At 41.2% G+C, this 22,716-nt stretch overlaps 1 protein-coding gene and 1 long non-coding RNA gene across 3 annotated transcripts in view; one reads left to right on the top strand and one right to left on the bottom strand.

The window, feature by feature from the left end:
• Nucleotides 1–7: 7 nt before the first annotated feature.
• Nucleotides 8–12,317, bottom strand: LOC126214852 (uncharacterized). 2 transcript variants are annotated; one of them, XR_007542073.1, is made up of 3 exons: nucleotides 12,235–12,317; nucleotides 243–397; nucleotides 8–59 (listed from the first exon to the last, which is right to left on the bottom strand). It is a non-coding gene; the product is annotated as an uncharacterized LOC126214852 (long non-coding RNA). The 2 variants fall into 2 exon arrangements; XR_007542074.1 differs by lacking the exon at nucleotides 12,235–12,317 and adding an exon at nucleotides 12,035–12,156.
• LOC126214851 (activin receptor type-2A) overlaps nucleotides 12,241–22,716 on the top strand; it is a 109,814-nt gene continuing 99,338 nt past the window's right edge. The window contains exon 1 of the mRNA XM_049941486.1: nucleotides 12,241–13,337. Within this exon, the coding sequence (XP_049797443.1) occupies nucleotides 13,280–13,337 (58 nt within the window). The 5' untranslated portion in view covers nucleotides 12,241–13,279. The remainder of the gene's footprint in view (nucleotides 13,338–22,716) is intronic.

The following is a 22,716-nucleotide window of genomic DNA, read 5'->3' as shown; positions in this document are numbered from 1 at the left end:
TTCAGTCAGGGTGCCGATTCTTCTGGATAGCCTGGAATTCTCAGGGAATTATATTTTACCTGGAAAAAACAGGGAAATATCAGGGAATACAGTGTTTTTAATGTAGCACTGAAATTTAATTTTACTGAGTTTTATAAATCACAAACTTTAAAAGAATTAATATTTCAAAGTGTGTTAATTACATGAATATTATTCTATATGAATTATTGTTGTTTAAAAACTGCAGTTAAACTACTGCTTACAGGTAGTATATCTCAGCAGAGATGAAAGAAAGGTCATTGTTGTGACATCCTCATCTCCTTCAGTGTTAATTTTTCAGGAGTTTCTTCACACTGTCTTCTTCCTCACAACAGGAATACTCAGGGATATATTTTCTTTCTGAGTTTGAGTAGCCATCCTGTTAATGGAACAACAAATCATCAAGTACTTAAGTGATCACAAGCTACTTAACGGTAACAAGATAGCTTTCAAAAAGGTAGAAGCACAGAAACAGCGATGATGGATTACACAGATGAAATAGTTAGAAATATAAAAAAAACAACAATGTTACAGGAGTTAATTTAGATCTTTCTAAAGCTTTTGATAATGTTGGTCATGAAATACTTTTAATTAAGTTGCAAGCAATGGGAATAAAATGGAGAGAAAACAAAGGTCTCGGATCAGGCGGAAAGCGTGGTCGGATGTCTGTGGGGGTTAAGACAACTGTTTTACAGAAGAGGAGCATCCGGGTTCGAGTCCCAGCTTGGCACAAATTTTCAACTTTTGCTATTACATTACCACACTGGCCTGTGCGGCTGGAAGTCATGAGTTTACCACGCATTCTTTCCCTTTCCTTCCCCACCCTCTATTGCTCCAGCAGCATCATCAAGAGTGGTGTCTGTTCTGTCAGACATGTCTGATACAAGAGACACCACTAAAAAAAAAAAAAACAATTATATATATAAAAGGAAGAAAGATTAGAGCTAAACACCCCATTGATGATGAGGTCATTAGGGATGAGGGCGGAAAAAAGGTGGTTTCAGTCATATTTTCTAACTAGATCACAGGTAGTGGAACTTGCATTAGCTCATTTTAATCAGAAAATCAGATAAGTATTGGTGCAAAAAAAGTCAAAATAAGAGTATCACAGGGTAGTGTGTCAGCCCTTCTTCTGTTCTTTATACAATGCCTGGTCGTATTAATGTGACCACCTGCCAAAATCCTTAATAACCAATTTTTGCAGAGAGGACCGCTTTGAGCATGCAGGAAGAGAGTCAGTGAGGTACTGGAAAGTGCCAACAGGAACATAGAGCCGTGTCAATGCCAGAGCTGTTGCCAGCTGCGCTAGGTTTCTCGGTTGATGACCCGTGGTGTGAACAGCCTGATTGATGTGCTCCCGCACATTCTCAGTTGGGTTTGAGTCCAGGGAGTTTGGTAGCTGGGGGATTACAGTAAACACATCCTCGTGGTCTTCGAACCACGCATGTAAATTATGACCTGCATGACACATTTCATTGTCCTGCTGGAAGATGCCATTGTGCTCAGGAAAAACAAACAGCATGTAGGGGTAGACATGATCCCCAAGGATAGACGCATTCTTGTGTTGGCCCACTGCGCCATCCACAATGATGAGATCCCCAGACCATAATGCTTCCTCCTTTGGCCCGGATACTTCTGGCAATTGTTACAGGTTGTTTTCTTTCAGATGTTTCACATCCTGTTGTTATTGTGGTCTTCAGTCCAGAGACTGGTTTGACGCAGCTCTCCATGCTACTCTATCCTGTGCAAGCTTCTTCATTTCCAAGTAACTACTGCAACCTACATCATCTCTTGGTCTCCCTCTACCATTTTTACCCTCCACGCTGCCCTCCAATACTAAATTGGTGATTCCTTGATGCCTACCAACCGATCCCTTCCTCTAGACAAGCTGTGCCACAAATTCCTCTTCTCCCCAATTCTATTTCATACCCCCACCCCCAGCCCCGCCAATTAGTTATGTGATCTACCCATCCAATCTTCAGCATTCTTCTGTAGCACCACATTTCAAAAGCTTCTATTCGCTTCTTATCTAAACTATTTATCATCCACATTTCACATCCGTACATAGCTACACTCCATGCAAATACTTTGAGAAGAGACATCCTGACACTCAAATCTATACTCGATGTTAACAAATTTCTCTTCTTCAGAAACGTTGCTTTCCTTGCCACAGCCAATCTACATTTTATATCCTCTCTACTTTGACCATCATCAGTTATTTTGCTCCCCAAATAGCAAAACTCATTTCCTAATATAATTCCAACAGCATCGCCTGATATAGCTTGACTACCTTCCATTGTCCTCGTTTTGCTTTTATTGATGTTAATCTTGTATCCTCCTTTCAAGACACTGTTCATTCTGTTCAACTGCTCTTCCAGGTCCTTTGCTGTGTCTGACAGAATTACAAAGTCATCAGCAAACCTCAAAGTTTTTGCTTCTTCTCCATGGAGTTTAATTCCAAATTTTTCTATTGTTTCCTTTACTGCTTGCTCAATGTGTAGACTGAATAACATCGGGTATAGGCTACAACCCTGTCTCACTCCCTTTCCAACCACTACTTCCCCATTAAGAGACTGGAAGTTATTCGTAAAAAAGTTAATCCCTATTATGCTGTCTGTCACACAAAAAAAGAAGTTATTAATATGTGGTGATTTCAATGTAAACTTTCTAAGTAATTCTGATAGGAAAAGTTAACTAGAGGTGTTATTAACAACATATAACTCAGAATCAGTCGTCAATTTCCCTACATGTATAGCTCAAGACAGTAGCACTCTAATAGATAATGTATTTGTACAGAAAGCAGATGTAAAGCAAACACATGCTTTCCTTGTGGTAAATGGACTGTGATGCACAACTGATTAACTTACAAAACCTAACTGGGTGTACAGTTCAGAAACCATTAAGTAAAAGTGTGAGGTTGCTCAACCCGTTATTTATAGAGCACTTCAGATAAAGTTTAAGGAATGTTAATTGGGGAGGTTTATATAATGAGCCAAATGCTAATGATAAATGAAAAATATTTCTTGATAAATTTATATCCCTTTTTGAACATTGTTTCCCAAAGAAAATTACTGAATGTAACACCACACACTTTTCAAAGAAACCTTGGATTACTACAGGTATTAAAGTGTCTGCAGAAAGAAAAAGAAAACTGTATGAGACAGCAAGTGTTGTGTTGGCAGAAGAGCCAACACCGTGTTACTAGAGGAGGCAGAAATGCACGCATTTTAGCTCACGCAGTCTGGCGTGGGGAGAGAAGAACTATACTGACGTGAGGTCTGGAACATGACAAGGAATTAGAATTCAGAAAGTGGACGTAATTAGTTTGATACTTAACTTTAATCCATTAATGATGAATGTTGCTCTTGACGGTACACGATTCACAATATTGTCTGTTCAGAATTCATTCTAATTATTGAATATGGCGCCTTGCTAGGTCGTAGCAAATGACGTAGCTGGAGGCTATGCTAAACTGTTGTCTCTGCAAATGAGAGCGTATGTAGTCAGTGAGCCATCGCTAGCAAAGTCGGCTGTACAACTGGGGCGAGTGCTAGGGAGTCTCTCTAGACTAGACCTGCCGTGTGGCGGCACTCGGTCTGCAATCACTGATAGTGGCGACACGCGGGTCCGGCGTATACTAACGGACCGTGACCGATTTAAAGGCTACCACCTAGCAAGTGTGGTGTCTGGCGGTGACACCACAGCAAGAACTAGTAAAGATCCAGAAATAGTTTTACACTATAAAAATCATTGTAACACACTGAGAAAAGTTGTAAGGAAATCAAGAAATATGTATGTTAGAGAAGAAATTAACAACTCTGGCACTAAAATCAAATCAATACGGAATGTTGTTAGAAGGGAGACAGGAAAAGTAACCACTGGGGTAGGTAGTATTACCATTAAAGAGAATGAGACTGTCCTAACAAACAGTACACAAGTAGCTATTGCTGAAGTGTAAGCACAGGATGGCTTGCCACGAAGAGCAACAAAATGGGGTGTAGAATATTGTTGGTGTACCATTGTGCTGTGTGAATGCCAAGGGTGACAACCGGAGGCATCCTGATACGATAAGAAATGAAATAGCACCACAGACCACCACTTCTGGTTGTTGGGCCGCACAGTGGGTGACAGTCCGGTCGGTATCCCCATCACGGTTCGGGGCGTCTCCAGTTATGTCTGCTGTCTGGAATCTCATTGACTGGAGGAGACTCGTCTTCAGTGATGAGTCCTGCTTCAAACTGAGGCACCGATGATCAGCAAAGACGTGTCTGAAGATGTTCCGGACAGCGAAGGGATACCAACCCGGCTATAGCCCAATGTACGACCCGACATCCGGGAGTGATAGTCTGGGGTGTCATTTCATTTCATAGCAAGAGCCTTTTGGTTGTAATCTGTGGCACCCTTACAGCACAGCAGAATGTCGATGGTATTATATGCCCCGTTTTGTTGCCCTTCATGGCAAGCCATCTTGGGATTACATTTCAGCAAGATAATGTCTGCGCACACATGGTGAGAGATACACTTGTCAAACCCTAACTTGGCCAGTAAGGTCACCAGACCTCTTCCCAACTGAAAATGTTTTGAGCATTAGCTTGGTATTTTGCCAATTGGACAGAATCTGGAATGATATACCTCAGGAGGGCAGCCACAATCAATACCAAGCCAAATGCATTAAGACCAGAAGTGGGCCAATACTTTATTGACTTGCTCAATTTGTGAAGCTCTTTGTGTTGAATAAATCACCCAATTTTTCTGAAACTGTAATCATTTATTATGTACATTACATCCACCGATTTCTGTCTCATTTGGATAATTCCTTTGGGGCTTTTCTTTTTCTTTTTAGAGAGTAGAAATGTAGAAATGAGTTAGATGCACAACACTTTTAAAAATGCATGTAGATCAAGACTCAGACTGGAAAGACCATGTAACAAGACTCTTCAAGAGACTCATTTTGGCAAGTCCTGCTCTGCCAGTCATTTCAAAAGTGTGCATCTCAAAAGGTACTACAGTGGTTTACATTGTTTACTTCCAGTTCCTTGTATCTTATGGAACAGTTTTTCGGTTTATTTTTTATTTTTATTTTTTTTCGGGCTGGGGAGGGGAGGGGGGGAGGGCTAGGGGGCTAATAGTCAGTTAATTAAATCTTGACAAACAGCTCTACAAGGACACACTGCAAGTCCATATTTAAAAAAATTGTGTGTGCTTGTAGTATCCTCTCTATACATATACAAATGTTTATTGATGACAAGAGCTAAACTGGTAGACCAGCAAACTAATACTGAGGATTGGGCATACCACAGAACCTTAAAATTCCAACCACATTTATTCGAAAGTTATGTTACGTAATCAGAAGTATCCAGACACCAGGCTGAAAATGACTTACAAGTTTGTGGTGCCCTTCCTCGGTAATGCAGGAATTCAATATGGTGTTGCCCCACCCTTAACCTTGATGACAGCTTCCACTCTCACAGGCATACATTCAATCATGTGCTGGAAGGTTTCTTGGGGAATGGCAGCCCATTCTTCACAGAGTGATGCACTGAAGAGAAGTATTGATGTTGGTCAGTGAGGCCTGGCATGAAGTCGACATTCCAAAACATCCCGAAGATATTGTATAGGATTCAGTTCAGGACTCTGTGCAGGCCAGTCTACTACAGCAATGTTATTGTCATGTAATTACTCCGCCACAGGCTGCGCATTATGAACAGGTGCTTGATCGTGTTGAAAGATGCAATCGCCATCCCCGAACTGCTCTCCAAAAGTGGGAAGGAAGGAGTGCTTAAAACATTAATGTAGGCCTGTGCTGTGATAGTGCCATGCAGAACAACAAGGGGTGCAAGCCCCCTCCATGAAAAACACGACCACACCATAACACCACAGCCTCCGAATTTTACTGTTGACACTATACACGCTGGAAGATGACATTCACCGGGCATTCGCCATACCCACACCCTGCCATAGGATCGCCACATTGTGTACCATGATTTGTCATTCCACACAACGTTTTTCCACTGTTCAGTCATCCAATGTTTACGCTCCTTACACCAAGCGAGGCGTCATTTGGCATTTACCGGCATGATGTGTGGCTTATGGGCAACCGCTCAACCATGAAATCCAAGTTTTCTCACCTCCTGCCTAACTGTCATAGTGCTTGCAGCGGATCCTGATGCAGTTTGGAATTCCTATGTGATGGTCTGGATAGATGTCTGCCTATTACACATTACAACCCTCTTCAGCTGTTTGCGGTTTCTGTCAGCCAACAGACAAGGTCAGCCTGTATGCTTTCATGCTGTATGTGTCCCTTCACATTTCCACTTCACTATCATATTGTAAACAGTAGATCTAGGGATGTTTAGGAGTGTGAAAATCTCACATATAGACGTATGACACAAGTGACAGGCAATCACCTTACCACATTCAAAGTCTGCGAGTTCCTCGGAGTGCCCCATTCTGCTCTCTCACAATGTCTAATGACTACTGTGGTCACTGATATGGAATACCTGGCAGGAGGTAGCAACACAATGCACCTAATATGAAAAACATATGTTCCTGGCTGTGTCCAGATACTTTTGACCACATAGTGTACTTAAAATAGAGGGCAGATCTTTTGGCAAATCTGCTGTTGCCCTCTGGTCTGGAAATAAGACAGTTTAGTCAAATATGGTGCATGGTAACTTATACGCCACAAGCATCACACATTAGAGGGTGCTCTTGCCGGAGCAAGAAGCTGCACACTGTAGGGCTGTGGCCTATGTGAAGACGACTAAGGAGGACCTCATCCTGCCTGTGTGGCTGGAAGGAGGTACAACCTGGCATCGTTCTCTGCTTCACTTAATACAGCTTATTGCCTGCCACTTCCAGCCACTCCTTTTCCCACTGACACACGACTTCCTACCTCAATGGCGAGGCGATAATGTGCAGTGGGACGGCATACTGAACTGAGGGTCACTACATGCCTCCTTGTCTGCTACACCCACTCTTTCATTTTGTGCAATAGCCGCTTGCCCTGGCACCCAGCAGAAAGACACCCCCTTCCCCAGCCTTTCCAAGTGGAGGCTGTTCCTGTTGTTTATGTGATAAGAACAATGTACTTGTGCACTAAAGAATAATTTGTAAAAATTTAACTTGTTCTATATCCACAGATACATTCTCATATGGATCTGCAGAACTTGAAATAAATAAATAGATATGCTGGACTACTTTACTGGTTGGAACATGCATTGCACAGACTGAAGGGCACTCAGGGAGTTGGGACAGATGGGGCATTAGCATGCAAGACACATCTCACCTGCTCCAGCTCCCTCAAGACAGCTGATAACTCGGCTTCGAAGACAGTGAAGTCAGGAGGCAACTGATTCTTGAAGAATCGATCAGGGAAAACATCTGAGCAGCAGACAGAGTACCCTTGCTTAGATCCACCATAGAATACAGCTATGTAGGTGAGGTGTTCATTTAAATTGTCAGAAAATTAGGTATTAAAAACATTAGCAGAAGTGCAGTCTCTCCTGTAAATCTGAAACCACTCTGGGTCTCTGCAGAAGCCAGGGTGGCAGTTGGTTAAAACCCCAGATTTGAGCCCATACATGTCCCACACCGAGATACTCCAGCACGCACTTGATGAAGATTCCAAATGGTCTGATTGCCCGTGGACAATTGGTAAAGAGGTGTTCCATAGCTGGATGAGCAATCGTATGGTAAGCTGAGATATGGGAGTAGTGAGGAACTTACACACCTGACATACTATGAAAAGTTGCTGTCAGACGGTAAGCAGTGGTCTACCAGCCTCAGCATGGAGACTGGGTATGGGAACATCCTAATACCCTCACGGAGGACAGCGTCAGTGATCTTCAGGTAAGAAGACCTTGCTGACCAGTACTCTGTGCACCCATTGCCCAGCCATGACTGCGTGAAGGCCCAATAAAACTGGAGCAGACACACCCTGTCAGCTCCCCAGGACCTGTGGCTAAGACAGTTCAAGATGTCAAGTGCCTTATGGACCCTCACCTCGAGGCATGGTAACCACAACAATTTGAAGTAAAAAATGAGGCCCAGAAACATCACAAGCATTCTTTAAAAGTAAGAATAATGTCCCACATGCTCAATTCAGGTGAATTAAAAATACGAGAGAAAGATATAATGATCATGTACACACTTCTCTGTACAAATATAGAAACAGTATTTGCAACTGACTCCTCAAACCTCTTCACTGTATGTTGCAGATGACAACTTGCCATTGTGGTATTGGAGGAGATGCAGGAGACTGCAAAATTTTCCACAAATAAGGAGCATTGGACAGGAATCTGTACTGGGCAAAGAGGGTGACGGTTAAAACATTGCCCTGGGAAGCACCATTCTCCTGCACAAAACTATCTGACAGCACATCTCTGACTCTGTCCTAAAAAGGCATCTTGAGAGGGAGGACCAAATGGAGATGGAGAAGCAGCCACAGAAGTCTCAGTGACAGAGCTGACTGAGAATACTGGGCCTCCAAGTAGTGTCATATGCCTTACTGGTGCCACAAAAATATCCCTAGACAATGCTTATTCTGTAGGAAAGGCTGCTAGATTTCCATTTCTAGCAGTATCAGGTTGTTGACAGCTGACCAACATCACCTGAATCCACTCATAGAGGTTCTAAGAGGCTGACTGGTCTCATATATCCAGACCAGATGATGGTCGAACATGCACTCGTGGGTCTTTCCTACACAGTTCGTTAAGGTCATGCTCTGATAACTGCTGGCTCATGTTTGGTACTTTCCTGATTTGAGGAGAGGTGCCAAAATTGCCTCTCATCACGAGTTGGGAAACTAGTCTGTCAGACGTAAAGAACTAAAAATTCATAAGAGAATTTCCTTTGAACTATTTGCAAGTGTTGCAGAATGCAGTACTGTATTTTGTTGTGACTCAACACCAATCACAAGTGTTCACAAGGAGAGTGGACAGTTGTAGGAGTCTGCATTGGTGGAGCAGAAGTCCAACTTTACTGTCTCCACGGTGGCGCGGTAATGACGGAACACTGGATCCTGACCAGCAGCAGTGGTAGTCAGTGCAAAATGCTCTGCCATTGTCAGTGCAATGTCTCCTGGTGTTGTTTGGAGACACCCTGTTTCAACGATGCCACTATAGGTAAACAACTGCCTTTACTGGGAGTCCTGATGGCTTTCCATAGTGGTCTAGAATCGTTGATAGAGTCCAGGAGTGCTTGCAGTTGGAAGAAACCACAAGTCACACCCGTCTATAAGAAGGGCTGTAGAAATGATCCACAACACCACTGTCCAGCACCCTTGACACCAATTTGTTGTAGAATCTTATATCATATTCTAAGCCAAACATAATGAGGTATACTGAACAGAACGGTCTACTCATGCCATCCAATACGGATTCAGAAAATGCTGAGCATGTGAAACCCGGCTTTCACTTTTCACACATTACATCCTGAAAGTGCTGGAACAAAGCAGTCAGCTAGATGCAATATTTCTGGAAAGCATTTGACTCAGTATCACATTTACACTTATCAGCAAAAGTGAGACAGTATGGGGTATCGAGCAATATTTGTGACTAGACTGAGGATTTTTTGGTGGAAGGATGCAGCAAGTTATCTTGGATAGAATGGTCTACAAATATAGAAGTAGCTTTCGGTATGCCCCAGAGAAGCATTTTCGGACACTTGCTGTTAGTTATGTATATTAATGACCTTGCAGAAAATATTAATAGTAATCTCAGACTTCTCACGGATAATGCAGTTAGCAATAACGAAGTACTGTCTGAAAGAAGCTGAATAAATATTCAGTCAGATCTTGATAAGATTTCGGAGTGCTGCAAACATTGTCAACTGGCTTTAAATGTTCAGAAATGTAAAATTGTGCACTTCACAAAAAAAGTAGTATCCTATGACTGTAATGTCAGTAAGTCACAGTTGGAATTGGCCAACTCCTACAAATAGGTGAGTGAAACACTCTGTAGGGATATGAAGTGGAATGATCACATAGGCTTCATTCCTGGTAAAGCAGATGGCAGGCTTTGGTTTATTGGTAGAATGCTGGGAAAATGAGAGCAATCCGCAAAAGAGACTGCTTACAAATCACTCATGTGACCCATCTATAACAAACAGGACTAACAGAGGATATTGAACATAAATAGGAAGAGAAGCATGAATGTTTACAAGTTAGTTTGACCTGTGGGAATATGTCACAGACATGCTGAAGAAACTGAACCATTGACAGATTCTTGAAGATAGACATAAACTATTCCAAGAAGGATACTTACAAAGTTTCAAGAACTGGCTTTAAATTATGACTTGAGAAATACACAACAATCCCCTAAATATTGCTCCCATAGGATTTGTGAGGGCTAGATTAGATAAATTATAGCATGCAAAGAGGCATTTAAATATACATTTTTCCTGTGCTCCATGTGTGAATAGATCTGAAAAAGACCCCAATAATTAGTACAAATGAAACCTACCCTCTGCCATACGCTTCAAAGTAGTTTCCAGATATAGATGTAGATAAAAAGGCCATGGCCAACTTCCTGTCCTATCCTCACCTAATCTGATGGTAGATTTCTCTAATGTATCTAATATATCCTATACTGCTGTCCCAAATGGTCATAGAGTAAACAAATGAATGAAATGAAATAAAATGAATTAGCAAATATGCTACAGCTAGTGTGTGGCAGGTGCCCCAGAGATTATTTACTAATGGTTACATCACCTAGCAGTCACACACTTTCATGGTATGAAGCTGAAAATGAGGTTGAACTACACGTTTGTACTAACCTATCTACAAGATCTAGGTGGTTAAGCGAAGATCCTCATTCTCAAGGAAACAAAATGTTCTTCTGTTTTGTACAAGGGCAGTTTCTGAGGTATGCCAAGAGCTTATTGTGACATTTACGAGTCCAAAATACAGATAGCTTATCTTTACCAAACATAGTCCCCAGGCACTTAGAAACACAGACGGCGCAAGTAATTAGCCTTGATTTTACAAGTCTGACCACATGACAAGTAGTACTCTCTTCTGGTAATAACCTCTAAGCCAGAGATGAGCCTCATTAAAATGCAGTTACATGGGTTATTGAACATATAGATAATTATTATGATTGTAATGGATTGTTCTGTTTCATACAGAAAAGCTAAAAGTTCTAAGCCAACCAACAGAAAAAGATATTTGAAATAAGCTTTAAAAAAGGTAATCAAAATTATGAATCAGATAGCTCCCACACTGTACTCCCCTTTCCCCAAATACGAAGCGAGTTTTACTAGTTTATGAGAAGCATTGTCGAACATGGAAAGGTTTATATTTCTGTGCTGGTACATTACTTGTTCTGGGCTGTAGGGAGGAGCGAGATTTTACATCGATATCAAACTATCAAAATTATGGTTTGCCCCCGGGCTCTTTTAATTACTTCTGGTAAATGTCTGCTCAGTCTCTAATGCCCTTGGTACCAGTATAAAGTTTAAACTTTAACATCCTTCTCTTCTTACAGATACATTAATAAAAAAAAGACATGCCTACCTAGATAAATATGTAACTTATACAATATTTGCAGTAGCTGGTATGAAAAAATGTATTTTCGTGTTTTATTTCCTTTTATGAAAAGCATCTTTTGCCAACAGGGCGCACACAGCGCTCTAATAAAGTGATACCAGACATTTTTGTTCCAGGTTTTTTGAAATGAATGGGTTTTAAATTACCATACAATTATCGTTAATCAGTACATGAATGTCAAAAATCGCGAATATTTTTGATTTTATACAAAGATTAATAATTATTGTTGTCGGGGTTATAACATTATCCAACAGCTGAAATCTACGCTCGCTTAAGTCACAATAGAAGCAAATAAAGCGGTATATTAGAAACGAGAACTTATCGTCGAATTAACATGCTACAGGTAATAATAAAAATGGTTTTTCTCTGTGAGCCACGATATCACTCTTTCAGTAATTCAACCCGAGCACTGCTGAGCTTTCACTTCTTTCCACATTATTTAACAATTCCACAGCACGATGTACTAACCAAATACTGCCAAAATAATGATCAGAAAGATTTCATTTCTGCCTTGAATAATCCCTGAAATCTGTCAATAGTTGATGCATTGACAAGCCAATAGGCAGTGATTCTACTTAGATTTGCTTGTCATATGTGATAGCAATTGAGGGGTTTTGCTTACAGCATGACGCCATTTTGGCGCAAGAATAAAATGTGGGGCTAAGTACCTTTATTTGGAGTGTCTAAACGAATAAAAAATTCTGGAAAAGTATGCGAAGGCTGTAAACAAGTTTCCTCCATTGACGAAAACACGTAGTTTTCAAGGCCACCTAAATTGATACATCGATATACTGTTGTTTACTCAGGATTACGCCGCGTGCTGCCTCTGGTTTATCCCGTTAGAAATAGGTTTTATTTTTGTGAAATGCATCACATAATTAATAAAAAATAGTCTATATCGTTGGTAATATTGACACTGTGTTGCCTTGTTATTTTAGCATCCGGTAGGCTGTAGATATGTGCAAAAAGTGTTAAGGAAAAAAAGTGCGCCATATTGCCTGTAGCAAAGTGCTGTGTTTGTCTGCAGTGTGTTGTGAAATGTGTGTTGTTTGTACGTCTGTGAAGTACTTAATGGTTTTAGAAGCAATAATAAAGTTTACAAATTGATGAATCATAATTTGGACAAAATGTTTATACCGTATTTATACGATTATTGCGTGCGACTATTCTGGACACATTGTTCAGTGAGATCAAATTAAATTTTTTAGCAGAGCAAGCGGAATTCATGAAGATTAGACGTAAGCGAAATGTGTAGTACAATGCCCCTGACTTTCAGCTTTTGTAAGTGCTTCGTGGAGCTGGACGTCGCTCATATTCCATTGGATGGCTACAGAATTAGAGACGAGCGACTTCATAGTCGCAGGCAGGTTAACAGTAATGCGACGTTCAGGCAGCTGTAAACAGTTTCGTGTGTTTCACACTGAAAAAGCCCATACGAAGTCCACATAGAAAGGAAAATTGCTTTCTAGTGGAAATGTGTGTTTAAAATAAATCAAATAAATGGAGACTTTTGTTAAAAGATATCCTTTACTTTATATCTGTTTACCTCCCTGAGGCCTAATTTGTGTTCAGGGCCTATTTAAGTACAAATATCCCCACCGTTCAGGTATTAAGTGCCAAAGCCTCACAGAGACACTGTGCTATGATCAATGTGACGTTAAGGCAGTCTGTTAATAGCATTTGTAAGAGCAGGACGAAAACTCGTCAGAAGCAATGGTTGGCAGCTGGTGCATCAAGTCTACATTCCTGGTCGTCGCATGCTTCTGTTTCGGTAAGCTGTAAGGCGCCTCTATGTGTACCTAATAACATTCTACTCTACCCATTCTACGTCCAATCTAGTTTAAATCTGAGATAGTTGCAAGGTGGTAGGTACTTGGTTCAGTGGTGTCAAAACTGTGCAGTTTTAAATGACTGACAGTACTATTATTTGCAATTTTGAAATTTGTTTGAAGAGATGTTTTGCAGCGGAGACGTTAATGCTGTGCTTTCAGTGTAAGCCTTTAAAAAAAACTGCTCAAGTGGGTTGTTAAACGAAAGACAACTTGTTGGATGCAGAAGTTTCTTGCTGCTTGTTGACATTGTTTACTGTGTCAGTTCTTTGAAAATATAACAGTATGAGTTCTCCTAGAAGCAATGAGTATCAGACTTGTTTCTGTTTTTATTTATCAAGGGCATTCGTAATCATTAAACGTGTTTCACTAGTAGGCCTGCTGTTGACATTGTGAAGACTGTATATTTAATATGGAGTGAATGTAGACCTTTGTGTATGTCACAGATTGTTCTCTTACCACAGTCTTTATTTCGTTTTCACACAAAGTTTTCACCTTCCAACGTAACGTAAACATTGGTCCATGCTACGGAACAGCCTCACATTACAGTCAAGATTTCGAGTGGGGACACTATCACACTCTAACCCTATTCAAAAGTAAGATTTTGTTAAATGATTAATATGAACAAAATTATCCAGGTGAATGTGAGTTGTTTGATATCGACTCACAACTAGTCCATATAGCTTCATCAAACATCTAAAAGTCTAACCTTGACTAAAGGAAATTTTGAATGTTTAATATGATTTAGTATCTGCACAGGTAAGTGACAAGCTACATGTCAAAAGATTTGGAATTCAATCTTCAGTTGGTTCTTAGGTTGTTGTGGCACTTGCTGCACCTTTCATCTTTGGATGTCTTTTCTTGCCTGAGTTGAAAGTTGCACCATGGTTCAAGTCCTTTGCCACTGTAAATGCTCTGTTGAATGATAGGTAAGCCAGTGTGCAAGTTGGAGGCAAGGAAGCCTTTCCTACATTCAGTAAGAACAGTGCCTACCAAAGCATGATTGTGTTCAATCCAATCTTCAGATTATGTTAGTGTTACTATTGATAACTTTCAAATCTTTTAAAATTATTCAAATACTAGTACATCAGTACTTTGTTTTAAAATTAGTTGCCATCATCAGAAGTTATAGCTATTGGACATAAACCTCTATCCATACATAACTTTGCCTCTTTTAATAGATTTTAATATATCCACCTAAATAGTGAATGTGCTATAATAAGCAAACAACTGTTCAAAAATATGATTAGAGGGTTGGTGGCTTTTGTACTGTTGTGCAAGACACGAATTTGTAGAGATTGTAAATGGAGAATTGGAACTGTTGTTTACGTACAATATAAAGTGCCTGTCATGGGTATAATTACAGAAGCAGTTGATCATAACTGCATGTCTGTGGTATTGTGTAGTTTTTGCACATCAAGATGTGATCTACAGAATACTTTATGTGAATGAACTAATGATTGTTTTGTGGCCACTAAAGTATTTTTAGATTCTAACTAGAACTACCTGTGCATACTGCTGTTTTTATTTTAATTTAAAATATTGAGAAACTCAAATCAGGGGCTTGTGATGGCCATCTATCTTTGAAATTACTTATGTAACATGGTGACAACATCTCACACCGCCACACTGTCTGTATTGTACATTGCATCAGGACAATAAATTTTTCGTTTGCACACATAAGACGTTGATCATTATGCTGTGACAGCTGGTGGGATTTTGCAGTTTGTTTTCCTGGCTGCCAATTTGTGGATATAGCATTGACATATTCATCCTGAAAAAGAAAATGTATATATTTTCTACCTAATTCAGTCAGTCGAGGAACTGTTTCCTTAAGTGGCCTTTTTATTGTAATGCAGGTCAGTAGGTAGGCCTTAAATAGAAGAGGATATCAAATTGTTAGAAATATATCCCATATATCAAGTTCATTATAACTACTGCAATATGGAAGATTGCATCAAATGAAAACTAAATTAAGAGTCTTGTATAATTGTTAGTGAAATGTGCATACATTGCATAAAGGACATATTGTGTACATTATGTGTAGCAGACACAAAGTGTTTGATAAATAATACGTGTTGTTTTGCAAATTGCTCTGCCCTTGATCCCAATGGTGTGCATGGAGTGTGTGTTAGTGGTTGGGTTGCATGGGGCAAGTTTTACGGCAAGGAGTATTGCATGGGTAGGAAACTTGGGATGAGGATAATGGTTGGAGAATGTCATAAGGATTGACAGTGATGATGTGGGAGTTAGGAGGGTGACATTGGGTGATGTGTGTGGGGCAGGATCATATCTCATTTCAGAAGTTGACTTCTCATAGTAGCCTTTCTCATGGTACTCCCCCCCCCCTTTCGTGTGTGTGTGTGTGTGTGTGTGTGTGTGTGGGCAGGTGGGCGCGCGCGCGCTAGGTGTATTCTCAATGGAGTGAAACATAGAGTATTGGAAGTGTGTGCTCTACCATTTGATCTTTTTAATTCCATACCTGTTGCTGTAGCTTACCTTCCGACAACTAGCAAACTGGGAGTGCTATACACAAAGTACCAACTTCTTGTGAAAGATACAAGAAATGATTCCTTTCACTTGTGTATGATAGAGCCTACATTGTGAATTTTTTTCATGGTGTATTATACAACAGTACAATTGTTAACACATATACTCACACAAAAAGCAGTGCTATATTTTCACTGGTCACTCCAGAAGGCAGGTGACTGACAGAAATAGATACCTGTTGGTTTTGGCTGGTGATGTATTGCATGTTACATTTTTTTCCTGTTCTTGTTATTGATGCCTCGAAATTTGCCGGTGTTAGTAACTGAAATGTATCAAACCACAATGTGAACGTGAGAGTTTTCATATAGGCTACAGTCTAGATCTAGACCAGAGCCAGTCATGGTGATGTTTCTCTACTGCTCATGGGTTGGCAATACGCCAGCTTCATGTAGCTATTTGGATAATTTCATGTAACCAGTGAGAGACGAGAAAAGAGGCCAAAATTGAAACTTTTCACGTCAACCAAGAGGTTTACGTTAGGTTGGAAGTTGATGATTTGGTGGCATCGTGGCAGAACCGAGGAACGGGTCAGGTATAATGAAGCTGACTGATCTGTAGTATAGCTCCAGGTCTAGGCTTTGCTGGGAGATAATTTGGTTTTGCGTTGGTGAAGTCAACAAATATGTCATGTGAAAAGAAGCATTCTGTGGGAATGAAAGTTGTGGTGACAGACTGATTCGTAGCATGGCCTGAGGTCTAGATAAGTTTGTAAGATGATAATTGGGTTAAGAGTTGGTGAAGTCATGACTGTGTCACCTAAGAAGGAACTTGGAATGAAGGTTGTGGTGTCGAACAGAAATGTAGTGTTGCCCGATCCCTAGGTTAGATTCAGAGGTGACTGTTGAAGCCAATGAATGGGAATACAATATCTTAGACTCGGCGAGGAGATGATCTACAGCGTAGCGCAAGTTCTGGGTTGAGTTGTAAGATGACAGTTCGGTTGTGAGTTGGCAAAGTGGTATCAGACTGGACAGTGATTGCATATGAGAGATAGTGTGACATCATTCTTGAATAGTGCTCATGTGTGGGAACCTCAGCAAATGAAAATTAAGGAAGAGGTCAAAAGTACAGTATCGCCATGTTTTCTGTTCAGATTATAACACACCAATGTAGTCAGTACCAAAGTTTTTTTAGCACTTTCCCAGGGAGTTTAATTTGTGTTTTCAGATGAAAGGTGATGACACTGTGAAACATTATTTGAGAAGTTATGAGACACAATATTTCAATTAGGCTGTTAAACAATTTTACCGCCTCCAATCTGAATTTAATGTAGAGTTCACATGACAAGGGAAGAGCCTGGTGTTTACGTGGTGACCTCCACTTGTTCCATGTACATATCAAATGGGAAAGGGAGGCTTATAAAATACATATTCCTAACATTGGCAGAATGAGGCCACTGTATAGTATAATGAACTTGGGAAAGACAAATACTGCAAGTATATAGTGCCATCACAAAGGGAACTTGAAGTATCTCTGAAAGTGCAGTTGCACGTAAACCTTACAAATACGATGACATACTTCGATGTATGTTACACTGTATAAAGAATGATTAGCTTGATTGTTTACTATATTCCATCAAGGAACAGCTGGATGTTCCAGTTACACATTATTAAAACTTTTATTCCTTTTAATATAAGAATAATTTTATAAAATTATCTGGCCAATACCATAGAATTCTCTGGTGGGATTGGGCTTTGAAAAGGAAAAATTCTTGTTATTGTACATCTCTTTTTATTTATGGGTTAACAGCTACTACTATTGTTACGGAAAACCAAATTGTAAATTGGACTACTGTAGTGCCTTCTGGTGAGCTAACGATGTAGTGTTGCGTTTACTTGACATTGTAGTCTGTATTCAGTTGTGGTATGAGCACGAACACTGGCAGTTCACACATTGATCTTATGTTTTGTACACACAGTTTTTTTTAATTATATTATGCTTATGTCCAATGTGTTCCACGATCCTTATACATACATTTGTGCTATAACACGATTCAAAATGCAGATGGCAGAGATTGTATGAATTGTAAAGTTGAAAGTACATAACTTCCCGTATGTATGGGCAAGCCAACTCTATTTGGTTATATCCTGTCAATATGGTTCTGTCCTTGCAGGTCCGAAGATGGTAACATAGTATATATTTGGTTTCAGTTCTTTTGGACATGACCGAAAGAACACTCATAATTTTGATCCAGCAGCCATTATGAATTAAGACACAAAGTAGTTAGACATGGGTGCATGTGGCTTTTGAGTGAAATGAATGGGGCAAGTTGAAAATTTATGCTGGGCTGGGATTCGAACCTGGGTTTCCTGCTTACCAGGCAGATGCTCAGACTACCAAGCCATCCACACACAATCGTCATTGCCACTGCATGAACTATCCTAGCATGATATATATATATATATATATATATATATATATATATATATATATATATATATATATATATTGCAACTGCACGGAGTACTCTAACACATGTGTGTCGTTATGACCAGCAACCTGCTATCGATATTAACCCATCTAGGCGATAGCATCACCACCTGCTGAGGAATGACTGCTAGTCAGACACACACACAGTGCATGTAGTATCAGTAAGCTTACTGTCTGTGTGTCGGACAGGGAAGGTGCACAATCGTAATTTGACCGAGGACAGATTGTGGGCTGGGAGGCTATGCATGAGCATTTTGAAAACTGCACAACCTGTTGGGTTTTCGAGAAGTCCTGTGGTGAGTGTCTTCAACATAGGGAGTGACCAAGGTTAAACTACGTCCAGACGTAAAAGAGGACAGATGGCAAAATGTGGTGAAAGTAACATCGGACTTTAATTGTGGGTGGAGTACAAGTGTGTCTGAACCCGCAGTACACTGAAGACTCCTAGCGATGGACCTCCATAGCCTACGACCCATTCACATGCCGATGTTAACACAACATCGACAACTACGACTGAATGGGCGCGTCGCCATGAGCACTGGACGTTGGCGCAGGGGCAGTGTGTTGCGTGGTCTGATGAATCCCAATACCTTCTTCATCATTCTGATGGGAGGGCATGAACCCATTTTCTTCGAGGGGAATAACTCCGTGACACATGTACTGCGAGACCGTGACACGGTGGTGGTGGCTCAGTTGTACTCTGGGGAACATTTATGTGGACAGCCGTGGGTCCAGTGGAGCTCCTGCAAGGCACCACGATGGCCAAGGCGAATCGTACTGTGGTTGCAAACTATGTATGTGCCTTCATGGCGATTGTGTTCCCCAACGGCAGTGACATTTTTCAACAAGATAATGTGCCATGTCATAAGGCCAGGAGTATAATGGAAAGGTTCGACGAACACAGTGACAAGCTCCAATTGATGCGCTGGCCCCCTCTAGCTCGGCAGATCTGAACCCGATCGAACAGATCTGCGATGTGATTGAACGTGGCATCAGAGCTCATTTCTCCTCTCCCTGGAATTCGTGGGAATCAGGTGACTTGTGTGTGCAGATGTGGTGCCAGCGCACTGCAGTGACCTACCAAGGCCTTATTGCTTCCATGCCATGATGCATCGCTGCTATTATCCATGCCAAAGGTGGACATAGAAGCGATTATTAAGCAGGTGGTTATAAAGTTCTTGCTGATCTGTGTGTGTGTGTGTGTGTGTGTGTGTGTGTGTGTGTGTGTGTGTGTGTGTGTGTGTAAGGTGAGGCAGCCAATGGTCTCTTCAGTGCAGATGCATACCAAGCTCGAACTTTTTTGTGAATGTGTGAAATGCCATGAGTAATGAGGGTAACGGATAAGGAGCACTATATTTCTAGTGTTTGGATAAGTTGAGACTTTTGGTCTGGAGGGAGATGTGCTAAGATAGTCTATGCAGTTGCTGTGACCACTGTATCCAGATGGCTCAGTGGTCAGAGTGTCTGCGTAGTAAGCAGGAGACCCAGGTTTAAATCCTGACCCCTAACAAGTTTTCCAGATTCCCCATTCATTTCAGTCTGTGCCCACTCGGAGCCAATGTCTGTAATTCCTCTGCGTCTTAATGATAACATGGTCTTACTGAAACTGGTCATCTAAATAAATATTTTGCTAGTGATCTTGGCTGTTTGGATTTTTTCCCGCGTTCATTGTATATAATGCCCTCTGGTATGCTAATACAGTGATATTTAAACTTTCCATTGTGACAGAACACTGCAGCGCAGTCATATGATATGTTGGGCCAGGGAATCTCCTAAATGAATTCACTTTCCCAGTGGCACTGTGGACACAGATGTTACAGATCACAGTTCTGCTGGACGGTGATGACAGTAAGCTGTGATCCTGGCAGAAACATGCCTCCCATCAGAATGAATTTTTCACTCTGCAGCTGAATATGTGCTGATGTGAAACCACCTGGCAGATTCAAACTATGTACTGGACTGAGACTCAAACTCGAGACATTTACCTGTCGTGGGTACCCTGTTACAGAATGAAAAATTCACTCTGGAAACATCCACCACTCTATGGCTAAGCCGTATCTCCACAATATCCTTTCTTCCAGTAGTGCTAGTCCCACAGGAGAACTTCTGTAAAGTTTGAAGTTTGGAAGGTAGGAGATGAGGTAATGGCGGAAGTAAAGCTTTGAGAATTGGTTGTAAGTTGCGTTTGGACAGTTCAGTAGGCAGAACACTAGCCTGTGAAAGGGAGAGGTCCCGAGTTCATCTTCGTGCGTCATACGGTTTTGATCTGGCAGGATGTTTCGTACCTCCTGTCCAATAGATGTTCATATACCACGTGCAGCTGAGGATGGGACTGGTAACTTCAAAACTGATCTTGAAACAACAACAAAAATTGAAGATTATTTTTGCAATCAGGGGCAAATTTATTCCTAATTTCCATTAATACCTTGACTTGCCACATGCATACACAGGATGTCTAAAAATACAGTATGTAACTTCCAGTAGCATATTCTGCCAGGAACCAGAGATCAATCTCCACAATTTTTTATGACTGTAAGTTGATCCTGTGGTGAACTTGGGTTGGTAGACAGCGATGTGCATAAAGGTTAGGTGGCTGTGTTGCCGCTAAAACACGTTAAAGGACAGAGAAATTCGGGAAAATTTCGAAAAAACGTGTAAATGTATTAAAGGGAGTGGTGTTGTGGTGAAAGATTACGAAAATGGGGCTAACAATTGTCTGACGAAGAAATAATGACGTTAAAACCTGTGGGGAGCGGCTGAAAATGATCAGTGATGTGCGAAAAACGGAAGTGGAAATAAAGTGAAAGTTATTGGAACTAGCCGAAATGGTTGTTTAATACGTCAAAGCAGCTGTTATTGAACTAAAAACGGTGGATTTTAGTTAGCGGTAGTGTTGAAAGCGGCAACACAGCCACCTAACCTTTATGCACATCACTGTCTACCAACCCAAGTTCACCACAGGATCAACTTAACCAACACTTTTTTGCCTTTTTTCATACCAGATCTCCAGTTGCTTTCTAGTTCACCTTTATCTCTCCCCATATATTTTTATCTTTCATTTTCATTTCAACCTTCATTTTCATTTCCACCTTCTAATACCATGTCACCCTCACAACACCCCCACAATGACCCCATTAAGTTTTATTTACATTCCCTCCGCAAACATGCCTTCACCCTAGCCAGATTACGCTCGCATATTTTATTTTCTCAGGCTTGTCTGACATTTGGCATAACCCCCGAAGGCCTCACACTTAAAGTTCTCATCTCTGGCTGCAACCCTTCTCTCCATCAGTCCCTATACCAGTTCCAAACTGAACAATCCATTGCCCTCACCCACCTAATCCTTCACCTACACATCAACTCAGCCAATGAACACACCCGTCAACTCCTATCCTTAATAAAAGTCCTCAATCTTTCCTCTCCCACATCCACACCGGGTATTCAGAGCATCCTCCTACAGGCCAACCGCAAATTAGAACAGCATGCCACCCTTCACCTCAAAAAACTATCCAATCTCCTGGTTTCCCACCTCCGGAAAGGCAACTCACTCACCCTTCACAACCTTTCCAGCAAACCTCAACCACCTCTCATTGCACACAAACCCAGTCTCTCCCATCTATTCAATCTCCCACTTCCAGCTCCACTCCCTCCAAAACCTCAAAATTCCAATCAACACAATTTGGTACCACAACACCCTAATTCAGTAGTTAACCTTTCCTCCAAACCTCTCTCCCAATCCGAAACCTCTGTCCTATCCAAAGGCCTCACCTTCAGCCCCACTCCCAGATTCAACCAAACAGCCCTCGTCAAAGATTTACTGTCCTACACTCGTACTCTCTGCTGGAAGTATCACTTTGCCACGAAGAAAAATGATCCTAATCCTACCCCTAATGATCCAACTCCTCAAGACACTATCCAAATTGAACCCTGCCTGGAACAGTTCCGTCCTCCGTCACAGCGGGACCCACCTCCTCTTCCTCAAACTCACCCTCTCCAAACCTTCCAGGAATTTCTGACTTCCAGCCTTGCCTCTCAATCCTTCTTAAAAAACCTTAATCCTACTCCCAACATCACCACTGCTGAAGCCCAGGCTATCCGTGATCTGAAGGCTGACCGGTCCATCGTCATTCTTCCGGCGGACAAGGGTTCCACGACCGTGGTACTTGATCGTCGGGAGTATGTGGCTGAGGGACTGCGTCAGCTTTCAGACAACACCACATACAAAGTTTGCCAAGGTAATCCCATTCCTGATGTCCAGGCGGAGCTTCAAGGAATCCTCAGAACCTTAGGCCCCCTACAAAACCTTTCACCTGACTCCATCAACCTCCTGACCCCACCGAC

This window comes from Schistocerca nitens, chromosome 12 (assembly GCF_023898315.1).
Source record: "Schistocerca nitens isolate TAMUIC-IGC-003100 chromosome 12, iqSchNite1.1, whole genome shotgun sequence".
Lineage (NCBI taxonomy): Eukaryota > Metazoa > Arthropoda > Insecta > Orthoptera > Acrididae > Schistocerca > Schistocerca nitens.
Note: the sequence above shows the minus strand (reverse complement) of the source record. Positions and strands in the feature narration are given on the sequence as shown.